The sequence below is a fragment of the Carlito syrichta genome, unplaced genomic scaffold, assembly GCF_000164805.1.
Source record: "Carlito syrichta isolate Samal-C Ts95f unplaced genomic scaffold, Tarsius_syrichta-2.0.1 Scaffold303965, whole genome shotgun sequence".
In the NCBI taxonomy this organism is placed as follows: domain Eukaryota; kingdom Metazoa; phylum Chordata; class Mammalia; order Primates; family Tarsiidae; genus Carlito; species Carlito syrichta.
Genome location: NW_007248061.1, coordinates 417802 through 445564, shown reverse-complemented (window position 1 = coordinate 445564; position 27763 = coordinate 417802). Strand labels below are relative to the sequence as shown.

Here is a 27763-nt window from a genome sequence, read left to right as displayed (position 1 = left end):
GAAGCCGGTGATTTAAATCAACATAAAGCCCACCTAGAGAGCAGCTAGCGCCTCAGAGTCTACTGCGATAGCAAAGGAATGTCTGAAAGGGGCTTATTGCTTTAACATTTACATCCCGTTATAAAAGCAGAAGTCAGCATGGCAATTAGGACTGACAATGCTTAACCCAAGAGTTCTAAATACAAACACTACTTAAGCCATTATATAACTACACAATCAGTCACTACCCGGCACCTGACATATGCCTAATTCTACGGGGTCTGAGGTAGGATTTAAAGTACTAAGATTTCATAAAGTACAATGAACATGAGGTAGGAATACACAAAATATATAGTAAACATGAGGTAGGGATATATGAAATATAGTGAACTAAACACTACTTTTACAGCAAGTATGGCTTTTTAAGTTTCTTGGTTTCTTGGGTCTCTCAATAGCATGCTCTTAACCTAAGTCTATTACTGTCCTCTCAAGTGAAAATTAATTTACCTGTAAACATTAATTATGTTATAGTCATGAACAAACCCATGGCCAAATAGTGTGTGAAACCATTCAACAGGGACATATAAGCCAATAAAGGTTATTATTGAATTAGGGAAATTACTAAGTTACTTTTGATCATTATACCTGTTATAGTCCACAAATCTAATCAAGAGAGGGTAGAAGGCATAGAGATCTCGGGCCAGCGTAGTGAATTCATCTAGGATGAGAAGTTCAGCCTCCGACATATCCCCCCTGGCCTCGGCTTTCAGGTGGTCTTCCTCAGACACCACCATAGCTGCCTTTTTCTTGAGTTTCTCCATTAATGGCAAGAAATGAGTTTTCAAGAGCTGAGGTTTCACTTTATTTATAATAGGCTGGGAAAATACTGTTTGAAGAAAAGTATTAATATTCTGTTCTGTATAAACACTCATCAAAATGAATAAAAATTGTAATTACATTTAGAGCATGATTAAAGTCTCTCTCTTCTCCAGTACATGGCTTCCTTCATACAGTCCATGCCTCAATCATTTTTCTAGTCCTACATGTAACTGCATGGTTACTGTTAAACAAAAGATTACTGAATTGAATTCAACGAGTTTCTTTGTTCTTAAAAAAGATTGACTGCTCATTTATAATAGAACAACAAAAAAGACTTTCATTCACTTTAAAAATCAATTATTTTCACACAAAGAAATCTCTAAATGGAAAAGGTTCACCTAGCCCTTTCTTTACTTTCTGCTACATAATCACCGCATGAGACTACATATAGTTATCTTCTTTTACCCAGCCCATCCTTGGCCCAATGAAAGCGATTACATATAACACTGCTCTCTTATTTAATAAAAGTTGTAGTTGTTAACAGTAGTTCTAAATTTGATTAGACCATTTTTTAAGAAATTTCTTTTTCCATAAAAGTAACATATAGACGTTGATGAAATGTATAATAGAGAAAAATTAAAACTGACCATAATCTCCTACTCAAATCAGTAAGGCATTGGCGTCTGTGTTTGGAGTTTTCATCAATAGATAAATTCATAAACACATATATTATACATACAACATTCTATAGTAATGCTTTAATGTTCTATAGTTTTAAAAGCTCCTTATAAACTATACTCACTTGTTTTCACCCTTCATGACGTTATAAGCATTTCCAAGACATAAAAACACTGTCAAAATCTTAACATCTAAAAACGGCATAATATTCTGGTATATGAATGTACATAACTTCATTTAACCCTCCACTCTAGTTGTTGGGTACTTAGATTGCTTCCAGTCTTTTCAATATAAATAATACAGTGAAAGAGAAACCTAATTATAAACATTAGACTGCATTTTAAAACTTACTCTTCCCACTCCCCACAGGACAAAAGTGGGTAGTTTTGATATTCAATTTTCTTTTTGTCTTTGTACAGAATCATTAGTTTTTACTGCCATGTTTATTGATTAATCTTATACAATTGTCAAATTAGGAAAATACTTAAAGTAGTAACTATATGGAAAGTTACTCAATGTCTGATTGTATCTACATTAAAAAAAATAGCATGACAGAAAGAATTAAGAAAATTTTTTAAGCACAGAAGAAACAATTAATAAAAACCATGACAGGAAAAATCTATTGTTCTGAATTTCAAATTGCTTTAGATACTCCAATTCTTACCTGCTAACCTCTTCATCCAGGCTCCCTCGTCAATTCCCAAGTTATTGTATATGATTTTCAGTATGTTCCCTAGAAGTGTGTTCATGTGCTCTGAGTTCAGAGCTGTACAGCACATTTCAGCTCTTTCCGGATTGTTCTCAGGCCCATGCTCCCACCAACGAGACATATAGCTACAAAGCATGGGCAGTATGACTTCCATGACATGTGGCATCTGAGTGTAGCGAATGCCGGACTCAGCTAATTCCACGATTTCTTCCATGAGTTTCTCCAAAGATGGTATATTTGGACAAACATCTTCCACATTAGTTGGCAAACTGAGAGCTGGAGAAGCACACATAAAAACGGATTGTAATCAGTGCCAGAACTGATATGCTATGGTAGATTTCCCCTGTTTATAACAGACACCGGAAACCACTTCATTTTGGGCTTCAAAACTTAGCAAGACCTGGCAGGCTTTCGATAGTCTCCTTCTCCCTTTTCTCATAGCAGCAATTTCAAAGCTTCTTTCTTTTTCCCAAGTTCCTGCACTACCTCCACTCTCTTAAGTTCAGCAAACAGCCATCCCTTCTATTTCACAGCAAAGGAGAACATCAAATGTCTCTCTTCCTTCAACTTCCTGTTCTCAAGGCCTACAAGCCTTCTGTGCCCGGCCCCAAATTCACTCCTATTCCCTATTTCCAGAGGAAAGTTCCACTCGCATTCCTGATGCCTTCCCCACATCAGGACACTTGCTCAGGCATGTGTTTTCAACCTCTTCCTCTCTGATGCCTCTTCCCCAGCAGCCTTAGCTATCCAGGAACTCCGTCCAAGGCAACCAAGTTCCTGCTTTCCAATGCTCACCGAATTCACACTTTACAACCCTTATCTTCCCACCAGTGGTCAGTGGCATTTCAAGCCACTGACCAAATTCTTTTTTTCCTAAGACTCCTCTCTTTCTTACATTAGAGTGTCCAGCCTTTTTGACTCACGCCCCCTAGATTTTGGATGTGGCTGAAGACAGTTCTCGGGAAAGAAGAGATTGAGGATGAGACAAGAAGGAAAGCCAGAAAGAGGGGAAGCAGGCTTTGCACGTCAGGCGAGGAGTGCAGATTGTCCCAGTGGCAAAGAGGGTTATTTTTACAGGCTCTAAAAAAACAGGAGTAACACAAGCAACTTGCATTTTAGGAATCTCTCCTGACAACAACAAGGAAGATGAATAGCTGAGTCAGGAATTAGCAAGTAGTTGTGGTATTCAAGAGCAGGTTGACTCTTTTCTCTGACTCTTTTCTCCTTGCTGGATGTTTAAATGCTGGTTTTCTTTAGGGATCGATTTAACTCTCTTCTCTTTTTTGGCCTTACAGGTTTGTCCAGACAATTTCAGCCATTCCTATACACTTCTACTATAAACTGATACCTCCCAAAGCCATATCTCAACACTGTTTCTGTCGAATCCTGCATGTCTCAAAACCAACTAAACACAAGGGGTCTCGACTTAAACTTGTCTCCCATCTGCCTCTTGAGCATGCACTAACTTCGTGGGGATATCATCCAGTCCATCATCCAGCTAGAAACTTGAGAGAACTTCCAGGCTGTGATGCTCTCTCATCTTTCACATGAGATGACTTCCTGCAGCAGCTCTCACAACCACTTCTCCATAAATTCTACCCAAGGATCCCTGTAACATCAACCTGCTGCTGAATTCGACAATTACTTGCTAATTGCTGACTCACAGCCATTCACCTTCCTTATTGTTGTCAGGAGAGATTCCTAAAATGCAAGTTGCTTGTGTTACTCCTGTTGTTTTAGAGCAAGTAAAAATAACCCTCTTTGCCACTGGGACAGTCTGCACTCCTCGCCTATCGGACACGCAAAGCCTGCTTCTCCTCTTTCTGGCTTTCCTTCTTGTCTCATTCTCAATCTCTTCTTTCCCAAAAGTTATCTCCAACCACATCCAAAACCGGGCTCAGTGGCTCAGCCTGTAATCCTGTGCTTTGGGAGGCTGAGGTGAGTGGACTGACTGAGCCTGCGGGTTCGAGACCCGCCTGGGCAACTTGGCGAGACCTCATTTCTACAATCAATCAAAATGAACCGGGCGTGGTAGCGCGCGCCTGTAGTTCTGGCTACTTGGAAGGCTGAGGCGGAAGGGTCGCCGGAGCCCAGCAGGTGGAGGCTGCGGTGGCCGGGAGCGGCCACTGCACTCCAGTCTGGGCGACAGAGTGAGACTCCAACTCAAAAAAAAAAACAAAACAAAAGGCAGCTAGACATTCTCCTAACGCAGAACGTTGCCTATAAGTGAAAAATGCTTATGTTTTTAGGTCTTCTGAGTGAATAATTGAAACAAACAAACAAAATGCTTGAAATTTCTTTCTCAATTTCAAGACTCATCTCGCATCAGCTTTGTGAAGTCTTCCCAAGTGTTCTCAGTTAAAACTGCTTTTTTTGTGTACCCAACGGTTTTTATTCTGAATTCTATCACACATATTTATCAGTCTCTTTCCTCCACTGCAACTAAAAACTCCCTGGGGAAAAGATTCAGCTCCTATCCATCTTTCTATCATATTACCCCCATCTACTACAATGTTCATCATAAACAATTATTTGTTGAATGACTAAAAAACGAAATAAATCGTTAAATTTAATATTTTACTTTGTTATGCAAATAATGTTATGGAAACATAGGCCAGTACATTATCTGCCTTGTGTATTCCTTACCTGTAATGAAATAACAAATCTGCTTCACTCTAAGTTCATAGCAAAAATATCAAGTGATCAAAGCCTTAATAAGATAACTCTTTATGTTCATGCAGAATATTAATAAATTATACTTAATCATTTTTCATTAACTACCTTTCAAATATATTGCGAAAATTATGTAGAAAACACTACTAATTCCATTCCACATATTTTCTTAACTTCTTCTTTTATTTAAAATCAGAATTATAAAATAGCCAAACATAATACTTATTCAAGTTATTAAAAGATTTCTTACTTGATAAGATGCACTATAAAATCAGTGTAACCAGAGCTCCCATAAAAACATGAGTTACACAGAAAAGCTCACTAACAGAGAAGTATGCATTCATGAACAGCAAATAGTCCTTCCTCAAGTGCTCAAGTTTTGAGAACTTTTTAGGGCTATTGGAAAACAAATAAAATATAACAAACTTTATCAGACTTAGAGGAAACCAATCAAACAAACAAAAATTGTATGAGAAGGCATCTGTGTAATGTCCAGAGTTTGATTGCTTGAAAGTGATGATTAGAACTAGTTTCCACTTTATTATTTGTTTATCCAACTCCTTTCAAATCACACTTAATAATTCTAACAGGTTCCTAAAACCTAATCACTGAATAATCAGCAATGGTTTAAAAGCTTTTTCAATTAGGATAGTGAAAAACATGGGTCTATCCATCCAGCAAATGGAAAGCAACAGGAAACTTGATTATATAGATACCAAGTATACTCATAAAAACATAAATCTTAGGGATACACATGCTAGGGCTGGTGCAAATTAAAGTTGTTGAGAAAACGTGTCCTAGATTTATGTATCTAATTTTTTTTTTTTTTTTGAATTGTAGTCTCACTCTTTGTCACCCAGGCTGGAGTACAGTGTCACACTCACAGCCACTGTAGCCACAATGGACTGGGCTTAGGCAATCCTTCTGCCTCAGCCTTCCAAGTAGCTGGAACTATAGACACCCGCCACCTCGCCGGGCTGGATTCTGTAATTTATTGTAGAGATGAGGTCTCACCAAGTTGCCCAGGCTGGTATCGAACCCCTGGGCTCAGACAATCCTCTCACCTTGGCCTCCCAAAGTGCTGGGATTATTACAGGCTGAGCCATGGCGCTCAGCCATTTCTAAGTCTTTTAGGATAAAATTTGGACTGACCTATTTTTTAAAAATCACATGGAATAAAACTGTCTGAATAAGACATATCTGGTGAACAAGGAAAAGTAAAGGGTACAAATCCATACACGTAATGAATAACAATGCCACACCCCTTGCTGATGAATTATTAGCGATAACTAAATCAGAAATCAGATTGACCAATCTTTTCCACATTTGCTAATCATTCTGTCTTATTCTCAAGAGTGTTAACCTATAGATGGCTTATTCACTTGCAAGAAATTCAATTAATTTTCTTTCAAAAACAGTAGGGAACGAGTATATGGCATTCCAAAAATATATGATACTAAAAATTAGCACTGCAGAACAAAGAGCACTGGAGATGGTACACTGAAACAGCTCGTTAAAGAAACCTGTAGGAGAATACAATACATGCCATTAAGTTTTAGCTCCATGTCTTAAACACTGCGCATGCTCGGGTGTTACCTGCTCTCTCTCTTGAAGACTTAGTATTGTAGATAGAGTAAATATTGTGTTTGTCCAGATGAGTTTCCAAAAATGCCACAGGAAAGGCACCAGCAAAGGCAGCTAGACATTCTCCTAACGCAGAACGTTGCCTATAAGTGAAAAATGCTTATGTTTTTAGGTCTTCTGAGTGAATAATTGAAGAAGTTATATTAAAATTGGCAAGTTTAACCTTAAAAAAGGGACAATAATATTGCTACTAACAAAATTAATCCCCAAACCAATTTTCTATATTGCAAAACACCATATGTTTTCAACAGCAAGTTTCTTGCCATTAACCAAAAAAAAGTTAAATTATCTGTTAGCCAAAAAGAAGTTAAAAATAGTTCAGACCAAAATAACAAGAAAAGCTCTGGCACTTCCTTCACAAATTTGGATTATTTTTTTGCTTTTCCTTCCTTCTTTCCTTCCCTCTTTTTTTCTTCTTTGTCTCCTTCCTTTTTCTTTTCATTCCTTCTTTCCTTTCCTTCGGTCTTTTCTTTTTTTAACAGAATGACCTACTGGAAAAGAATTCTTGTTATGTGAATAAGTGGATTGAGGAAAATTAAGAAATGAAGTACATATTAATATACTAATACATTTTCTGCAAATTTGTCATATAAAATTAATTTAAGGATAGTTACGAAATGATAAGATATACTAAAAAAACTATTAATAACACTTAAAATTGGTTTATCATTATTGAGGGAAGGAAGGTGTTGATTCAGAACAGGCTGTGACCTAAGGCTCCCTTGCAGGTGACATAAGTTATCTCTCTCCCTTAACTGTTTACTTAATCCAAGGCTTTTTTTGGGGGGGGGAGAGTGCATTAAGTTGTTTATTAAGTATAGAATAAAATGTTATTTCAGTGTGTTATAAACTCCTTAAAACATTATGAATACATATTTTATTTTAAAAGTCAATAAAATTAATTTAATCAAGAAAACATTGCATAATTCTCTTAGGAGAAATTTTAAATTTCATTATAATACTTAAAATGATCAATGCCTGATTTTCTAATATTTTAATTAAAAATGACTACATATCTAATCAATTAGCAAAAAATGTTCTTTCATAAGAATGACACTGAATACAACAGAGTTTAATTCAAACATTTAATAATATTTCATTATTAAAAGTTATTTAGGACACAGGAATTACAAGGCGTACAGGCTTTTATTCAGAGTTCCAGTACCAACCCTAACACTGCTGTGACTACAGGAAACTTATTTACTCCTTCTAAACTTTGCCGTCTTTACCTAAAAATAGGAATGCAGAACTGCAAAATTTCTGGAACACAGTTTGGGTTCAATAAATGTTTTCAAATTCTGAGATATAATTTATTTAAGAACTTAATAGCCTAACAAAGACAAAGATGCATGATCCCATATGTATGTGGAGTCTAAAAATGTCAAATTCATAGAAGTAGAGAGAAAAATGACTAGGAGGGGGAAGATGATGGTCAAAGGATACAAAGTTTCAATAACACAGGAGAAATAAGTTCAAAATATCTACAGTACAGCATGATTACCAAATAATGTACACTGCGTATTTCAAAATTGCTAGAGAGTAAATTGTAAATATCTCACCATGAAAAGAGGTAAGTGAGTTGACAGAAATGTTAATTAGCTTGACTTAATCATTCCACAAAGCATATATATCTCAAAACACCAAACTGTATCCCAGAAAGACACATAATTATTATCCATCAATTAAAAATTTTTTAAAAAGACTAGCCTAAAATATTTCATGTATGAGTCCAAAGGTGTTATTTCCTCATATCTAGTTGGACTAGTTCTTTAATTTCATGAATAATTCACTAAAAATTCTGATTCAAGTAGTAATTCTCAGACTAATTCTGATATTTTGTGTTGGTACTGTGGAAATATCAATTTTTTGTTTTGGATGAATTGTATTAAAATATCTACATTTTTATTAGTACAATGTAACTTTTTTATTTTTCAAAATATCTTTTACTTTTGAAATTTTATTTTTTGTTCTCCCAAAAATCATTCTGTAACTGCAAAATTATTTGCAAAAAGGGGGAAAAGCAAAACACAATGCCCTGAGTATTTTTTCTTTAGAACCTAACAAAATGACCTGAAATTTTGTCAAGAAAAGTATATAGGTAAGAAGAGAAACAACAGAAACAACATCAACACCAACAAGAAGGAATGAAGAATCTGAACTACCATGTAATAAAATATGTTACAAAATACTAACAATTCAGGCTGTTTGATACTGAGATACTAGTTTAAAATTCAAACAGAACAGAAATTCTAGAAATATAACCAGGTGAATATATTATTTTAATATATAATGAGGGTTTTGTTTTAAATCAGTAGATTGAAAATATTTAAAAATGACTTTTACACATGGTGGATGATTTAAAGAATTGAATTTGAATCCTTCATAACACCAAAGGGACATAAAATTAAGAAATATTTTCTCTCTCTGTTTTTTTTGTTGTTGTTGTTTGTTTTTGTTTTTGTTTTTGAGTCAGGGCCTCACTCTGTTACATAGGCTGGAGTGCAGTGTCACAATCAGGGCTCATCTACTGGGCTCAACCTCCTTGAGTAGCTGCGACTATAAGCACACGCCACCACACCCAGCTAATATTTTTATTTTTTATGGAGATGAGGTCTCGCTATGTTGCTTAGGCTGCTCTTGAACTCCCAGGTTCAAGCAATCCCCCTGCCTCAGCCTTCCAAAGTGCTGGGATTACAGGTATGACCCACTGTGCCCGGTCCTCAAATTCAGATATATTTCTAGTAAATTCCCTTTTACTCCAGAGATGACCATTTCAGACATTCTCTACTTTGCTCAAACTTCTCACACCTCTTTTCTCAGTCATCATTTGGTAGAGGATTTAAGCCACACTTCATTGGGAGAACAGAAGCTACTAGATGCACACCTACTTACACCTGATATATCTTATTCCTGTTTCCTGTTGCATGGGAAAAAGTTATGAGCTTAAAAAGTCACTAAAGATACACCCCTGAGTACCTCAATCTTTATATGTATGATTCTTCATAGGACGAAATATAACCTGCCACTAAAATATGTATCAGTTTACTTGTCTGTTTTGTTTTGGTTTCCCCTATAAGACATAAAATCTATGGAGGTAGGGAACTTGTCTTGTTCACTGTTGTATCCAAGCATCTGGCATTTAATAAATATTTAGTGAGTGAAAACAATAGAGTTAAAAAGCTACATCTAAACAACCAAAAGCATGGAAACTGAGAAGAATATTTAATTTTTTTACCTGATAGAAGTATAAACTTATAAGGTTATAAAACTAAGAAGATGAAATAATTCATAATTTGATTATACAAAAATGATTAGATAAAAAGTGAATATACAAAAACTCAAAATTCCTATGTCATACAACAGTATCTGCATACAGTGTTTTATAATATATAAGCATTGTAAAAAGGTACAAAAATATCAAAACCCATGAAAACAGGAGAAATAATAGGCGAGAAGTTAATCATTTTAATAAACAAAAGCGTCACAAATTAGTATGATACTACATTGACAGAAAAATAGACAAAAGACGAGAAAAGGCAATTCATAAAATAAAGACAAATAGTAAACATGAAAACAAAAAAATAGCAAGTAACTGGTAATTAAGAATATGTATTTGAAAATAAAAATGGGATGCCATTTTAACAACTGTATTTGCAAATAGTAAAAAAAAAAATCAGTTATGAGAAAAAAGTGAGGAAATTAGCATTTGAAAACAAAAATGGGATGCCATTTTTAACGACTGCATTTGCAAACAGTAAAAAAAAATCAGTTATGAGAAAAAAAGTGAGGAAATTAGCATTTGCTTGTGAAATCTGAGAATGTAAATTGAATCAATTTTCTGAAAAGATACTGAAATAATAGTACAATCCTATATATGCATATCCTTTAAACTAGAATTACAAATTTTGAAAATACAGCTAAAGGAAATTAGCATAAAATACATAGGAATTAATGAGCATAGATCTAGCATTATTATATTAGTGAAAAAGGGAAAACAGCCTATATGTTAAAAATAAGTAAAATTTCAACAGATTATAATACTTCCTTAGTAGGAGATATTTCATGACCATAAAAAAGTCATATGAAAATAGAGTTTATTTAAAATGCAGGTAAATTTTTTAAAATATCCAGAGTGAACCTGATTATGCTTTTCCATTAATCTAATTTTTTATTTCTATATAAAATTATCACCCTATTTTAATTATTATAGCGTCATAAGTTTTAATACCTGGTAGAACTCATGAATATCCTTATGTTACTCTTTTATTTCCCCTAAAATTTTATTTGCCAGTCTGATGGGTTTATTCTTTGAAATGAACTTCTGAATTATTTTGTCAAGTTGAATAAAAAGCAAGTTTCTGTTCGAAATTGTAATGTAATTAATTATAGATTAATTTCAGAGAAATTTACATCCATTCAATATTAAATCTTCTAACAGAATGTCTTTTTATTTACTTCAGTTTTCTTAAAAAAAAAAAAAAAAGGTTCTATTTTTCTTCTCCAGTTCACAGAAATTCCTTACTGAAGTTGCCAATGATCTCTCATTTTAAATTCAATGGAGCTATGTTTTCTTACTTTATCTGTCTTTTGACATTGTTAACCATTCCCTTCTGAAACTTAAGAACTTGAAAACATAATACTGGTTTTAATAACTATCTATGTTGATGCTTACTTTGTATTTCTGATAAATAATAAGAAAATGTACTAGGCAGATTGTTTCACATGACTTGTAAGCACTGTAAGTTTAAACTTTATATTAAGTATGATCTATACCATAATTGCCTGCCTTGTGTTCATAACTCCAGTGTTTTTTATTACACCAATTCTTATCTAGTTTAAAGATTGTCTAATTACTCCCAAAGAATTTAGAAGGTCCATTTGGTTTAGTTTACAACCAAGAAAAAAGTTATGAAAGGAAGACTCTTGAAATAAAAATAAAGTTACAAGACTTGAAAACAGCTATTGATAAAAAGTTAAATTTAAAAAAATCTTACCTCTCCACATAAATACTCTTGCTGGTTCCCAGAGCATATAAGCTCGTCAGAATTCTATAACAAGACACCTGGACATCTTCCACTAAGGAAAAAGAGAATCTCACCTGAGTGAAAACCACTTATTTATACATTCCTCTGAGAAAGTTTAGGCTAAGAATAAAATTCAATTTTAAAGGCATTTTAATATTTTAACACTTGGAAAAAACAAAATAGGAACAGATTTAAAATATAAAATGTTTTTCTCGAAATTCTTCTCTTTAAAGAACCAAAACATTCTAAAGAATGTGCTGTGTTATTCAGAACATTTTCAGAAACAATTTCTTTATAAGTTTTCTCTAGGTGTAAGAACAAAGGATTTCTCCAAGAATAAGATTAAGTGTAAGAGCGTCTGGCAAAAGAGGGGATACAGGTATATGTTGATTCCTGTTCCAAAGGTATATAAGGACTGTATCTTACCATCACTCTCAGATAAATGATAATGAGACTACTGGAGGATACAGTCTGTTAGTTAAATGACCTGATATTTAGGGCCAAAGTCAGTTACTCCAGCAGTTGTGGGTACTAAAAAAATTAAAATAAAACCGTGTAGATGATCTATTCTCCAATAAGACAAGTTTAAAAATCAAGGAATTTAAGAACATTAAATTTCTAATTCCAACTCTGCTACCATTTCCTGGGGAATACACCATGATGTGAATGAAATGATATTCCCTGTCTTCAGACCTATTTCCACATACACACTGTGCCACAAACAATGGTTAAAATGAAGATTTTGATTGGATAAAGAAAATGTGATACACACACACACACACACACACACACACACACACACACACACAATGGAATACTATCCAGTCATAAAAAAGAATATACCCACATCTTTTTCAGCAACATGGATGGAACTGGAGGTTATTATCTCAAGTAAAACAAGCCAGGTACAAAACCTCAAATATCTTATGTTCTCACTCATAAGTGGGGGCTAAAAAATATGTACACGTGGATGTAGAGAATAGAATAATAGACAACTACTGAAAGGATAAAAGGGTAAGAGGGAGGTGGATGATACTAAACTACGTAATGGGTGTAATGTATGTTACTTGGGTGATGAGCACCCTAAAAGCTCTGACTTGACTATTACACAATCTACACATGCAACAAAGTTGCACATGTACCCATAAATGTATATGGATAAAAAAAATAAATGGCAAATCTAAGCATGCTTTCTTTAAAAAATATTTCAAAATATAGATTTTGCTACTGGTAGTTGTGGCATCCACCGAATAACTCAGTGGTTTTTACACAGAGCTGCCCATTACCTGAAGAACCTACAGTATGAGAGTCTGAAGCAGCGTTTCAAAGGATCATATCTTGTCTCATGTTCATGTCTGCAGAAGATGGGGAGTTAGGACAGCTTGTGTATTTTTTCCGCTTAATCTTGGACACTCTGTGGATTTTTTAATAACTACAAAATTCCAGCCAAAGCCAGCTGATTAAATCCCCCATAAAGACTGACTGCAATCTCTACATGGAAGATGACTTGAGCCACCCTAATAGAACAATTACTTAGATATACATTGTCTCAGTAGTTCTCCTATTAGTTGGTAGTATAGATTATGGAGACAATGTTTGAAAACATTTACTATTGCATGTCATATGGTCCAACTGCATTAGAAAATTTACACAAAAAGAGGCAATGTAGATGTAAGTAAAATCTGAAACCCATGTGGAACCAACAATGTGGAAGTTACTGTTCATAATCAGTACCTCACCAGTCTTCTCCGTGAGTTCATGTGATTCAGAGATCTATTTCTATTAGAATGGTTGCTATCACTCAAACATCAACCTATAAAGTTTTGCCAAAAAAGCGCATCTTAATGTATAAGCAGTGTTTAAGTAACCCAGATGTGGCCTTTACAATTTCCTATTGTACCACAGTGTATTTCAATAATGAAACTCTAAGTAACACATTTACATACATATTAGGTCTTCTCCAAACTGATGCTGGCCAATATGTTCAAATAATGACGACAGCATTGGCAACAGGGCCACTGTGGTGTAATTGATAATCTGAGTCACCCCTTTGGGTTGGTTCCGGGTGTGGGTGAACTGGCCCTGCTTAAGATTTTCCATGGTCTTTTCCAGATCCTCGGCAGCATTGTCCAGAAAAGCTCTGAGTGCACTTTTAACACTCTCCAGGCCAGTCTTCATCACTGTCCTAGAAAGCAAATAAGGGAGGACTTGCACCTTCTGACAGAAACAAATGAAATACAAACAAAACATGGCTCTCCACTGTGTAAGTTTCTCCATTACAGTACCTACCAGTCGAATGCATTTTGAAAATCAACTTTAAAGCAATTTTTTCAGTGTATGTAAAATTATGGCAATACTACTCTATAAATCACCTTCCCCAAATGTCTTCATAGTCAACTTAATTAAAACCTTGGAGCAAGAGACTATGCTAATGTCTTACATTTTCCATTAGTGGTCCCCAATTTTGACAATAGTTATTTTATGACTAACAAGACACAGCTTCTGAGTCAGTATAGCTAATCCCAAATCCCACAAAACAAGAATGTTCCTGAGGCAATGGTTATGAAAGAAACATTTAATGCCAGCTAAACCAACTCCTCAAATGATATAGGCACTTTGTGCTTAGGGGTAGCAATCAAGTCTTGTCTAAAGAAGCCTTTGAGGGCTGAACATTGTATAGAGAAGTAACACCTTAATGGCACTATGTCTAGTAGGAAATGAAGATATAAAATGGTTCCGTTCTACATTTGTTATAAAAAATAACTCAAATAAAATCTTAAACACTAGAATGGTACTCAAAGAGTATTATGGGATATTCTCTGAAGGAGACATTTATAAACTCTTATCCAGATTTATCCTGGGTATTACAGGAACTACACGTATAGTTTAAAGACTGAATCAATCATGCAAAACAAACTAATTTTGTATTTGGTTAACATGCTTGATTTTTGATCACGTTGATGACAGGCAGAGGAGAAATCACACACACGTGGGAATTAGTCTACCTAAATACTTACTATGCAATCTTAAACATAGCTTTACTCATCTGTAAAATGAAAATTAAACTCTGTTCCTTACAAAACCAAATGCTATTATGAATGTGAGCACAAACACCATGCCTGGAAGCTTATAAGACCTCTTGAGTTGTCAGTTTACCATGTTTTCCTCACATGATACACTACCAATTCAACCCTCAGTTATGTTCTTAGGTGCTATAAAAACTACTTAAAATTAAATAAACTACATATGAACATAAAAATAAACTGCCATTGTATTCATAATTTACAAAAGTTTTTCTTTTCAACTACAGGAAAATATCTGCCACAAATCCAAAGGAAAAAAAATCAAGACACTGAGCCCTTCTTAACATTCTTATGCATACATCATCATTACAGTCATTTATTTACATAATAATAATATATCCATTTACCTTGCATCCAAAGTCTGACCCAAAATATGAAGACAGTTGACAATTGATGTTGCATCATTTCCTGAAGAGGAAACAAAATGCTGTATAAACTGGCCTGAATATTTCTCAGTGCTCTTTTCTACTAATATTTGTGTTGCAGGTCAATAGTACAACTCAATAAATCACTTAATTTAGAAGATTTTTAAATAAGTTTAAAATCATGCAGGTTTTCTGCTTAAAAGTGGTTATGCAAATGTAAATAGAAAAGCAATAAAGCATGTCTCATCAAATAGCTGACATGCTCAGGAAGCATTCAAAAGCACTGCACCAGGCTAAAAGAGTTTTAACTCAATTCTCAAGTTTATTCTCCTCCCCTTCCTAACTCATTTTATTTAAAAATCTTATTATATGCAAACTTTAAAGGAAGTTCATATCCTTTATGAAATGAGGTGGGTTAAAAGTCTAAAAATTTTAATTTCATTTTAATTATCTCAAGTGTCTCTGCTTTCTTATTTCATTCAACCACACTAAGATGAATTAATTTGCTTAGACTCAATTGCATGAAGATAAATTACTCTGGATGAATGTCGTTGGTCTTTGGCAAAAAAGAAGCACTAAAGCATCATATAAAAAAAATTAGAGGCTGGAGAAGTTAAGTTTTATGAGATATTTGAAATGGGAATAACTCTTCTTGAAAGTAATATGAAATTCACACATTCTGATTGGCATATTTTATCAGGAAGTTCCAAAATATGAGTGATAAAAACAATATATATATTTTTCTTTGTGAAAGTAATACAGAAAAACAAACAAAATGACACATTCAAAGTAACCAAATAATTTACCAGCTACAATATAGTTTGACATTACCACATCCTCATTCTATACTTTCATTTTACACACACACACACACACACACAGTCATATCCTGGGTCCTGAGGTATATAACTTTTATTTAAATATAAGTTTTTTTTAATAATACTAGAATATGTTATGGGCTTTGTACAAAAGTGTATTCTAAAATGAATGACAAGTATACATGGAAACTAGTAATTGTCTTAGAATATGGACACTAATAATTCTCTTAGAATACATGGAAACTAATAATTGTCTTAGAATATGGACAAGCTGGTTAGTGATATGATACAAGGGGTAAAAAGGTATTTATTACTGAGACTCTGAGTTCTTTAAGAAAGTATTTCATTCATTCTATGCTCAAATCTCAGAATTTCTGGTAACAATGAGGACAAAATGCACCAAAGGCAGAAATTTCTTATTTCTCTATCTTTTGGCAGATACCCATTCTAGGGCTTCTATGACAGCCCTTAGAAGTTTTATTCATTTGATTATACATTCACTCAACAAATACATATTAAATACCAAGCATTCTCATACTTTCAGTAATAAACGAAATGGAGTCCTCATGGTGCTTGCATTTTAATGTTGGATATAGATAAAGAACCATTAAACAAAAGAATCAGAATATAACGTAATAGCATGCTGCAGTGTTAAAATATATAGCAGGGAATAAGAGGAACTGGATGGAATAACAGGGTGAGTGATCATGAGTTCTTCTCCAAGTTGGCATTTGAGCAGAGGGTCGATGACAGGAACAAACCATGCAATTATCTGAGAGGAGACCCCAGGCCTAGGGAACAGCACGTGCAACAGCTCTGAGGCAAAAATAAACTTGGTATTCCAAGCAAGGAAGTCAAAATAGTTAAAGTGGTCAGATTAGGGGGCAAGAAGTAGGGTATGAGGTGGAGAGGGGCCAGGTTCTAGAGCCTGGCAACCAAAGTAGGCACTTGAATTGTAGTTTAAAGTGCAACAGGAAGACATACTTAGGTTTTGAGCAGGATGGGATATGATGTGATTTGTATTTTAAAAGAATGAATTCACAATGTGGGAAGCCCTGGAAGAACAAGAGTGGCGGTTAATTAGGAAACTACTGCAGGAACCGATTCGGTTGATTGATGATGGTGAATTGGGATTAGAATATTAGTGGCGAAGAAATTCAGGATTTATGTTAAGGATTTGCTCATGGTTTGAATGTGAGGTGAAAGGGAAGGGAATCAAGGAGAACTACAATTTTTCACCTGAGCAACTGGGTGAATGGTGGCACCATTTACAGTAGGAAGAAAGCAGAGAGAGAGAGAAGCAGAATGTGAGAGGAAGGGACAGAAAGGTCACGACCCCTGTCTTGCACATATAAAGTGTGATGGGTCTATTAGTGAATCAGGTAAGATATAGAAGAGACAATTGATTTAAAGATCTGCAGTGCAGGGAAGAGATCTGAGCAGAACTATACGTCTGGGCATCATAGACATAGAGATAACTTAAAACGACATGGATCTGAATGAAATGAGCCAGTATACGTAGTATAGCAGAAAAAAGGTCCCAGGGCCTCCAGTGCCTGGAGGTATATAAGACAAGGAAGATGCAGCATGGAAAATAAGAAAGAGAGGGCCCATGAAGAAAAGATTCCATGAATGGTGTATGACTCTTATGTAACTACTATTCTGCACCAAATAACAGGTTGGTCTCTTACTCTCTTCCCAAAACACACATTTCTTTTTCTGTCTCTTTCCCTTCTGACTGTCCCTTATTCTAGATGATGAGTGCTTGTGCTTTATAGTGAGTGTGCCTGTGTGCTTTTCCCACACAGTGTGGCCAGAGGTATTGTTAAATCTCCAATCATAGGGGCTAGAGAGGCTGGGAATTTTGTTTGCTTTGTTCCCTGCACCTAGAATAGTGTCTGACATACAGCAGGCACAAAGTATTTGTGGAATGTCTGAGATGTGGGAAATGGCACCCGTAGTCAGACAAGTTCTAGGGGTCAAATGAAAATGTGTACTGGGAATATAAAGTTTGTGATTGTTAAAGAAACAAACTGAGCCAGGCTCGGTGGCTCAGCCTATGATCCCAGCATTTTGGGAGGCCAAGGCGAGGGGATTGCCTGAGCCTGCGTGTTCGAGACCAGCCTGGGCAACTTGGCAAGACCTCGTCTCTACAATAAATCAAAATTAGCTGGGCATGGTAGCACGTGCCTGGAGTTCCAGCTACTTGGAAGGCTGAGGCAGAAGGATTGCTGGAGCCCAGCAGGTCAATGCTGGGGTGGCCGTGAGCATGCCACAGCATTCCAGTCTGGGCAATGGAGTGAGACTCCAACTCAAAAAAAGAAAGAAAAGAAAAGAAACAAACTGTAAGCTCCACAAATCTTTACGTTTCAGTATATCCCATATACGTAGTAAAGCTATCAATAGGAGCACCTTGATGTAAAAAGTGGTGGGAAAGGGAACCCAAGAAATGCAGAAAAGTACTGAGTCTTCAACATTTTAATTTGTAGACCAAATAAAAGTATCAATTCCATTAGCAAGTCCAAGAAGCCTAAAATAATGGCTAGTCTTGAAGAGATAGAACATGCAGCGCGTATGGCTTTTAAATTAAATAACATCACCTTAATGTTGCCTTTTTTAAGACTATACAGATTACTATCAGAAATGTCCAGCATGCTATTAGTAAGAACAGGAAAAGGCAGTAAGATGATCATATTTTAAGGCAGTGATTGGATTTTTATGTTACTTAAGTTTATGTTATTGTTTAATTGCTCTGAGTGATATAAAAACGCCAAGTGTGATACTTTTCCATCCACACTATCTCAACGTTCCAGCTATTTCCCTTGTCCTCAAACATACCTTTTGTCGCCTCTAAAAGCTTAGGGAAACACTATGGATTGCCTATTTGTCCTTAAGACTGTGTGTTTGTATCAGTTCCTGGTATGTGTAAGCATAAAAGCACAGAATTAAAACCATAACTTGGCATGGCTTGGTGGCTCAGTCTATAATCCCAGCACTTTGGGAGGCCGAGGCGTGTGAACTGCCTGAGCCCGTGGGTTGGAGACCAGCCTGGGCAACTTGGCGAGACCTTGTCTCTACAATAAATAAAAAATTAACCTGGCTTGGTAGCATGGGCCTGTAGTTCTGGCTACTTGGAAGGCTGAAGTGGAAGGATCGCCAGAGCCTAGCAGGTTGACACTGGGGTGGCCATGAGTGTGCCACTGCACTCCCGCTTGGGCGACAGAGTGAGACTCCAACTCAAAAAAAAAAAAAAAATCATAGCTTGCTCCTGATTCTAGTAATAGATAACACTAAGTTTTAAAAAGCATTACAACAAGCTGTGTGCAGTGGCTCACACCTATAATCCTAGCGCTTGGGGAGGCTGAAGTGAGAGGATTGCAGTAAGAGGACTGCCTGAGTTCACGGGTTCAAGCTCTGACTGGGCAACCTGGCCACACTTCATCTCTACAATAGATCAAAAAATTAGCCGGGCATGGTGGCACATGCCTGTAGTCACTGCTACTTGGAAGGCTGAGGTGGAAGGATTACCTGAGCCCAGCAGGTCAAGACTGCGGTGGCCGTGAGTAGCATGCCACTGCACTCCCTGGGCTACAGAGTAAGACTGACTCAAAAAAAAAAAAAAAAAAAAAGCATGACAACAATGCTCATAATTCAACTCTCTAAATAAAAATAACAAAGTTAAAAATATAACATAACTATAAATTTTTTGGTATTTTAATACCAAATTGTTTTGTGGTTTAAAAATAAGGTTTCTATAACTCAGAAACTCTCACTGTTACCTCACACTTGACATCATGTATCACTTCTGTCTTGCAATCTGACATATGATGATTCTAAGAATGTTGACTTTCCTCTGGAAACAGCAAGAGCAGTTATTCTAAATTTTATGCTTCTCTCCTTTTCTTACATGGCTCTTTAAATGATGTCTCATATTCTTATTTTAAAAGACATGATTAATCTTGGCAGAATTCTTATTAATAATGTGAAATTACATTATGCTGGAAGATGTAAATTTCTCTCACAATTATGAGGGAACAGAGAGAAATTGAAAAGCGTCAACTACTTTATTACTTCTAAAATCTGTGATGCTGAAAAGAGTAAAATTATAGGTTCTCTCATTTGGAAAGAAGTTTCAGTTAAACTGAGAACACATTTTGGATAACTGCATATTCTACTTGCCTGCCCCAAAGTCAGGAAGTTCTCCTATAATGCTATGTTCAGTTGAAAGACATATCTGTATTGCTCTAATACCATCATTTGATACTGCTTTCAATATAGGTGTCTGATTCCAATATTTCTGAACTTATTTCTCTATAAAAACAGGTATTGTTATGTTATAGTACACATATCAAGTTCTTTGTCATGTATTTTGTCATAGAACTACAGAATATTTAGAGGAAGACCCTGATGACCTTCTGGTTATGAATAACAAGGATCAGTAAACAGTAGCAGACTGTGCACAACTGAGCAATTCTCAATGGAATGACACATTTAATTCTCATATACACTTTATCCTCAGAGATTCTGAGTACTTCAAATGATTTTTTTTTCATTATATGCATCCTACCAAACAAACACTAGCACAATCTAAACCTTGTCAGATATAATACAAGCATATTAATTTTCTATTATCTCCTGATACAGGACAAGAATCATCATTTAAACACTTAAGACGTGTTTTTTGGGGGGAAATAATGAAAGTATCAACATAAACTTAATTCACTAATTTATTGATCAGGGAGAGCTATCAGTTGATAGAATTTACTGTATCACTTTACTTAGTATTTACTTTGAAAACCCTTCCAAACATAACATTAAGATTTATCCACTGGTACAAATCAGGCATACTCACCTGGAAACAAAGGAATATTTGACCAACAGTTACTGCTTCATTTTAAACACATGATAATACTTATCTTGTTCATTATTCCTGCAGCTAATAGTGGAGTCATATTAATGATGTTATATGTTAACCTCTAGATCAAAGCAGAAAAAAATGCTGGTGTACTATGCTCATTATATTACAAACCACTAACTTTATTGCAGATATTCTTAGATGTCCCTGTCATTGATTCAGAAATTCTCTAGGAACTCTGGGGTGCATCAGGAGGATTTAGCATCTCCTTGGGATGTTAAAAATTCACCAGAAAACTGTAAAGTATAAAAGGACTACAAATGATTACTATTTTGTGCCAGTCTTTTCAAATAGCTACTGGAACTAAAAGGATCATTGCTGGTTGAGTTTAATGATCTCATTATTTGAAGGGTCATTAATTATGTGTTACTTCCTTTCACTGTAAGTGCACTAAGTGTTTTCATGGACCTCTTAAAAATTAAAAAAAGAAGAACAATTCTCATAAACTGTAGGCTAATTAGATACCATATTTTAAAATATCTCTTAAACAAGAAAAAAACAAAGTTTGAGTTATTCACGAATGTAAGAAAACTTCCAAATTCATAGCACTTATCTCACTGTTGTGCCTGCTTACTTATCTGTCTTCTCTAATACACACTAGGCTTTTGGCAGGCAGGACCTGGTTGGTTCATTCATTCATTCATACATCAGATATTTATAAAATACCCACTATGTGCCAGATTTCCTGCTAGGTGCTGGGGAGACAACAATAAGCCCTCACAAAGAGTTTTTGAGAGAGAGAGAGACATCATCAGTGACAAAGGAAAGGAACCCAGAGCTTGAGAATGTAGCAATGGTAGGAAGAGGCAGTATAATCAGGCAAGTCAGAAATGCCTTTCCTAGAAGAAGAAGAATAGGATTGAAGTTTGAAGGTTGGATAGTTTATTATGAGTGAGTTATGTATGGGAATCCAATCTCAGGCAGTCATTATGGCATGTGCCAAGATTCTGCACAAGAAGGAATACAACACATTCAAGAAGCAGAGAGAAGTCCAGGGTAGCACAGTGAGCAAGAGGGCATGCTGGGAAATGAGGAGGCAGTGGTACAGGGAACAGAGTGTAAAGCACCGACATGGCAAGGTGAGAAATCCAATCACTATTTTAAAGAAATGGGAAGCCGCTGACTATGCAGGGTGTGATACGAGAGGCTGGTGCTTTGAAGAGATATGATCGGGTTGTTGTGGAGCACAGTTTAGAAAGGCAAGAGGAGACTCAGAGAGAATGACTGGTATGCTCTTTGGAGTATAGCACTGGTGAAAATGTTTGCAGACTGGTCTCAGTTCAGTAGTGAAGAAAGACAGAAATATTCATTTTTCCTTCCTAACATCCTGAGAGAATGTCTTGACATGGCAGACACAATAAATGCTTATTGAATGAATGCATAAACTTGATGTCACTAAGGCTAGATTTATGTTCATATTAAAAAAAAAGTAGCCCTTAAGAAGCTCTGATGGTATACAACTGGGCCACCATCACTGTTACTGTTGGAACCACAGGTTACCAGATTTTGCTTCCTCTAAAAATCACTAAAAGGTCCAAAAAGACAGTAATAGGAGGTAATATATCCTCTGTTTTGAAATTAGTAGTCAGAATTTCCTGGTAGCAAAAGTGGGGGGAAATGTTGGGAATAAAAGCAGCATTTCTTTACCCCACATTGGGTCCTTGAAAATAGCAAATGGGATCTTTCTATCACTTGGTGACCTACCTAAGTCTTATTACTGTCCCACCTGAGTTTCCAAAATTCATGTGTGCACCAACTTACAATCATTAGCAAGTATTTCAGAATTCAAACAGGGAAGTCTAGTTTTTTGTTTTGTTTGTTTGTTTTTTTGAGTTGGAGTCTCACTCTGTCGCCCAGACTGGAGTGCAGTGGCCACTCCTGGCCACCGCAGCCTCGACCTGCTGGGCTCCGGCGATCCTTCCGCCTCAGCCTTCCGAGTAGCTGGAATTACAGGCATGCGCTACCACGCCTGGCCGATTTTTTGATTTATTGTAGAGATGAGGTCTCGCCAAGTTGCCCAGGCAGGTCTCGAACTCATGGTTCAGGCAATCCACTCACCTCAGCCTCCCAAAGGCGCGGGATTACAGGCTGAGTCACCGAGCCCGGCTGGGAGTCTAGTTTTAAACAAGATTCTTTTTCTTTCCTTGAAGCATTCTAATTGGTACACCATAATTCTGTGGGAAATATGACTTGTCCCACTTTTAAAAAATATAAAATGAAATGGTTTAAATGCTTCAACAAGAATAGATGGGGCATTAGGACATGGTTGATCTTAGTTCTTGGATAGAGTGCTTTAGTGTAAAGGAACTATTTTAAAGTAGACAAAAATACAAACACATATAAAAGTCTAAGTTTTAGGAATCCTTACTCCTGTGTCAGAAAACTCTTTCAACCACAGGTATGGCTTGGCAGCCAACTTGGAATAAGTATTTTATTACCCATCAAACCCTACTCACCATAATTACCACTATCTAGACAAGTATTTTATCTCTTTATTTAAATCCATTGTCAAAAAACTCAAGTATTTCTTTGTGAATCTCAACTTTCAATTCTGTCTTAATTTATTCTTAGGTTAGTTCATGAAAGTGCTTTTAATTCAGGTTAGTACAGGAAAGATTTTGATAATCAGTTTATTTCCTGTCAGAATGTAGAAAAGTGATGTGAAAAAGCAGAGTGAAAGGAAAAAATAAAAGAGGAATATAACTGCATACAAACAAGCACTGCACATATGCTACTGGGTCTCTCTTGGGGAAACCCCATAATAGCTTAACTGATAAGTAAAAAAGTAAATACTTGGGTTATATCACTTCTGATTCATTTTTGAAATGGATAGATTATAAAGGCTTCATTGCGCATATCCTAGTTTTGCTGGTATGAAATTTGATTCATCTAAGTAAGATCGAATCGAGATTTAAACAAAGTAATTAATAAAATTGAGTAAGACTAAGAATACCCTACCTTTTGGAAGCTGTAAAGTTGCCATTTATATAGTATGTCAATATTCATTATTTTACATTAAATTTGATACATAAAATGGAGCTCTAAGATTAGGAGCTCTTTTAATCTATATTAAAAATGAAAAAAAAAATGCAGAATTTAAGTCCACTGTCTAAATCATTCAGCTGGTTAAGTTATAAAAATAGGACTATCTGGGTTTTCTGATTCAAAGTCTACTATTCTCTCTGGGGCATCATATTAGTGTTGAAAGTCAGGGTATAATAGTATTGTGTAAAGTTTAAATGTTTATGACTTCATGATTCTAATAATTTGACAAGACTATATTAGAGTATGTTTGATTAATAAAGGTCTCTTGAAGTTTATATTATTTTACAGGCAAATGCCAAAGCAAGTTTGAAGCAATAATCAAAGCAGACACTTCAATAATATAAAGAATGTGCAAAAATACACTTTTTGAGAAGTAGGTCTCCAATAAATTCCTGTTAAAAATAAAAGTAGCCAGGCTCGGTGGCTCAGCCTGTAATCCCGTGCCTTTGGGAGGCTGAGATGAGTGGATTGCCTGAGCCCGTGGGTTCGAGACGCACCTGGGCAGCAAGACCTCATCTCTACAATAAATCAAAAAATCAGCCGGGCGTGGTAGCGCATGCCTGTAATTCCAGCTACTTGGAAGGTTGAGGCGGAAGGATCGCCGGAGCCCAGCAGGTCAAGGCTGCGGTGGCTGGGAGCGGCCACTGCACTTCAGTCTGGGCGACAGAGTGAGACTCCAACTCAAAAAATAAATAAATAAATAAAAGGAATAGTATTTAAAGGCTAAGGGATCTGAAACACAATTATCTAAACGGAACACTAGGATCACACAGAGAAAGAGTGAAAAAGTCTAATTCTTCTCCCCTAGTAGGTACAACAAATTATATTACACATTTATCTTCAATTGCTAAACTTAAATGATATATTTGAAAAGAAAAATAGAAGTTCAAGAACAGGCAAAAGTAATCCATGAAATGAAAGGCTACATACAGTTCCTTTGGATATGGTTATAATTTTTAAAATGGTACAAGAAGAACTTCTGGGATGTTGAAAATGTTCTATGTCTTGACCTGAGCAATGGTTAAATGGTTGTGCATGTATGTAAAACTTCAAGTTCTTCTTAAGATTTGCGTCTCTTACTGTATGTAAGGGAAATCTCAAGAAAATTTTTAAAAGGAAATTTTAGCAAGGTCTAACATAGAAAGATAAGCATATACAAGAAGTAGGAAATTAGAACTAGCACCATAGAAAGTAATATTATGCTCATTAATAAGAATGCAAAAACTGCAACTGAGAAACAGGTCCCTCATCAGAGCTAGATATATAATTAGACAGTACTCTCTGCAGACAAATGGAGAATATTTAAATGCATTGTTATTCCGAGAAGGTTAAAGAGTACATAAAAATCCTGTCTCAATAATTTTCATAAAAAGGTTTCTCTGTTGAAGAGAAGTTAAGCAAAAGTCAGTCACCTGGAAATTATTCTGAAGATAGTTACCCCAGTGATTTTAAATAACTGAAAAATTAATGTAAAAACTTGGGCAATTTATTTGAAATATAAATGTTAATTACTAAATTTAAGAGCACCCGATATTGAATATAATAATGCTAGAAACCAAAAATGGCATTAACTAATTATATCCAGAAATGATTATTTTACAAAAAATACAAAGAACTTAAAAGTTATTTGTATGTTATTTGTATATATAACTCAGTTTCTTCACTATGCCTTTGTAGAAATTACTAAAGTTTTTTAATCTTTAGCTTTTCCTGTAAGTGGACTTGAACTTAACATCTCTATCAATACACTAAACTGTTTATTATTAAAATTACCCCCAACAGTGTCTCAAAACTTATAGAGCAAAGGGCTCATATTTGCTTTGGCAGCAAAAAAAATCAGGTGCAAGAAACACAAATTCCATCAGCTGCTATAGATTCCTAAAGCCCTACAGCAGGGAAAATCTGCAGAAAGTGAGTGCCCACCCTGCACGGCTGTCCAGAAGCAGGTGTTCAGGAACAGGGACTTCAGCTACATGAACTTTCAGAAACAAACAAACTGACTCTGGGTGAGTGGTGCCACAACAGCCACTCTTGCCAAGTGAAGCGCCAAAGCTCCTTGGCTTCGGTGTCTCGACTATGAAGCTCCAACATTGGAATGCAGTAGACATGCAAATCTGTAGTCAAGAGCATTAAAAAAATAAGTGCAGTTTAAAATTATGATTTAGAACAGCTCATTATTTAATTTATCAGAGAGAACACAACACAATTCCAAGGGCCTGGTATTTTTTTTAACCCCTGAAATAAAATATGGCAGAACTTGCCATTTTCATTATTTGCAATTTAATAACACAATCTTTTCATTTTCAGTTATGCTTTGGACTAGTATAAAAAAGATGCAGTCCTCAAGTTTATCATCAATAATGCTATTTATAAACAACCTCCAGGACCTTATCTTCGCCTATGACGACCATGCATGCAGCCATGCAAACATGCATTCATGCAACATAGCAGCACACAACACAGTGCAAAAATGGCAAAGAAAACCAAGTGATGGCCATGCTCGTATTTTTTCAAGGGTCTCCTTACCAAATAGTGAAATCCTATGCCTGACAAGAACTCCAAGTTTGCAGAATAGGCTGAAGACAAAAGAAAAACAAAAGAGAAAAGGGAGGGGGGCAGGGAAGGTAGAAAAGACAGGGGAAAATTTTTTTAAAATTAAAAAAGAAGAAGAAAAAAGAAAAAAAACAAAAACAAACAGCTGATATATGAGCCGGAAAAAAGCAATATGATGTCACGCAGAAAGAATCAATTCTCTGAGCAGAATGTGGAGTAAAAGTATTAAAGAAAGAGTCTTTGAGTGCATATCTTTAACAAACATGGTTAAAAAAGCACATATTCTAAGAAACCAAAAAAAATTGAAAGCAAAGCTAATTAATATAAAAGCAATCTATATGAATCCCATAAGAACATAACTACTGAAAAATCACAAGCAAAAAAAATGTCAGTTTTATCTGCCCAAATGTACTACTGGATTCTAAATAAACAAAACAAAACAACTATGAACATCATTTAACAACACAAATATGGTGCTTTGGTTATAAAATGTTACTTGATGTTTTTGTACGCTTTATTATTTGAAATTTTCTTCTTTCCCAATCTTGAACACAGTCCTTACATGGAAACTAAATATCCAATGAATTTAAACACAGTGAGGTGGGAACATAATTTGAACTGATAATTATCTAGAGGAAAACATTTCAGGTATGATAACTTAAAAGTCTCTTAATGCTAATGAGAAACTGAGCATGTTTCTTATCTCCTCTAGAGCAAGTTCCTGGGTGTTTATGTCCTTCAAGGTAATTAGTGGTGGGAGATTCCATATAAGGGTTTCCTGCATTCTACATTCAGCATGTCAGCCCTGGGATCCACTAACTCTCAGATCAGACCACAGAACCTGGGAGACCCCTCCTACCGTCCTCAGGTTTCTCAGAGATCCCTCTTTTTGAGAAATACCCTTCACTTCCATGCTACACTACTCTCTACCCATCCTCAGGAATCAGGATGTGTTTACTCCAAGAAGCCTTTCTTGAGTACCCAGCACTCCTGTACCACTCCCAACCCAAGCTGAAAGAGGTCCCTCCCCAGCTGCTTCATGAGGTCATTTATGAATTTCTGTATTGCACTGAACTTCCCAGATTGCAACTTGACATTGTTTGCACAGCCACTCACACTCTTCTGAGCTCTGGGAGCACTTCACCAGAACAATAACCTTGAAGATCCCTTTGTATAGCACTCAGCTTGATTTCTCTGATAATAGAAACAGCTAGATCCTCACTGCCCATGCTTTCTTGCAAAGCTCTCCCATACCAGCAGGGCTCAAACATACAGCTCACCAGGATTAGGGATTCCTATCAGCCACAGAATAAAATGAAGGGGGAAAGAAAGAGGACAGAGAAGGTCACTTTTCTGAGTCTGGCCTCTTATACAGCATGTTTTGGCCATCACACCTTACCTCTGTAACAGTGTGGATTAGGTTACTGATGACAATTAATTACACAGGGTATTTTGTAG

The 27763-nt window shown here is 35.8% G+C and overlaps 1 protein-coding gene across 1 annotated transcript in view; it reads right to left on the bottom strand.

Annotated features, from left to right (window-relative positions):
• The window catches only part of RYR2 (ryanodine receptor 2), a gene marked incomplete at its 3' end in the record, with an annotated part of 448211 nt that overhangs the window by 12863 nt on the left and 407585 nt on the right, over nt 1–27763 (bottom strand). Inside the window, exons 63-69 of the mRNA XM_008059232.1 lie at nt 26279–26328; nt 14957–15017; nt 13473–13711; nt 11497–11578; nt 6455–6585; nt 2141–2461; nt 625–865 (exon numbers count right to left, since the gene is read on the bottom strand). Of these exons, the coding sequence (XP_008057423.1) occupies nt 625–865; nt 2141–2461; nt 6455–6585; nt 11497–11578; nt 13473–13711; nt 14957–15017; nt 26279–26328 (1125 nt within the window). The remainder of the gene's footprint in view (nt 1–624; nt 866–2140; nt 2462–6454; nt 6586–11496; nt 11579–13472; nt 13712–14956; nt 15018–26278; nt 26329–27763) is intronic.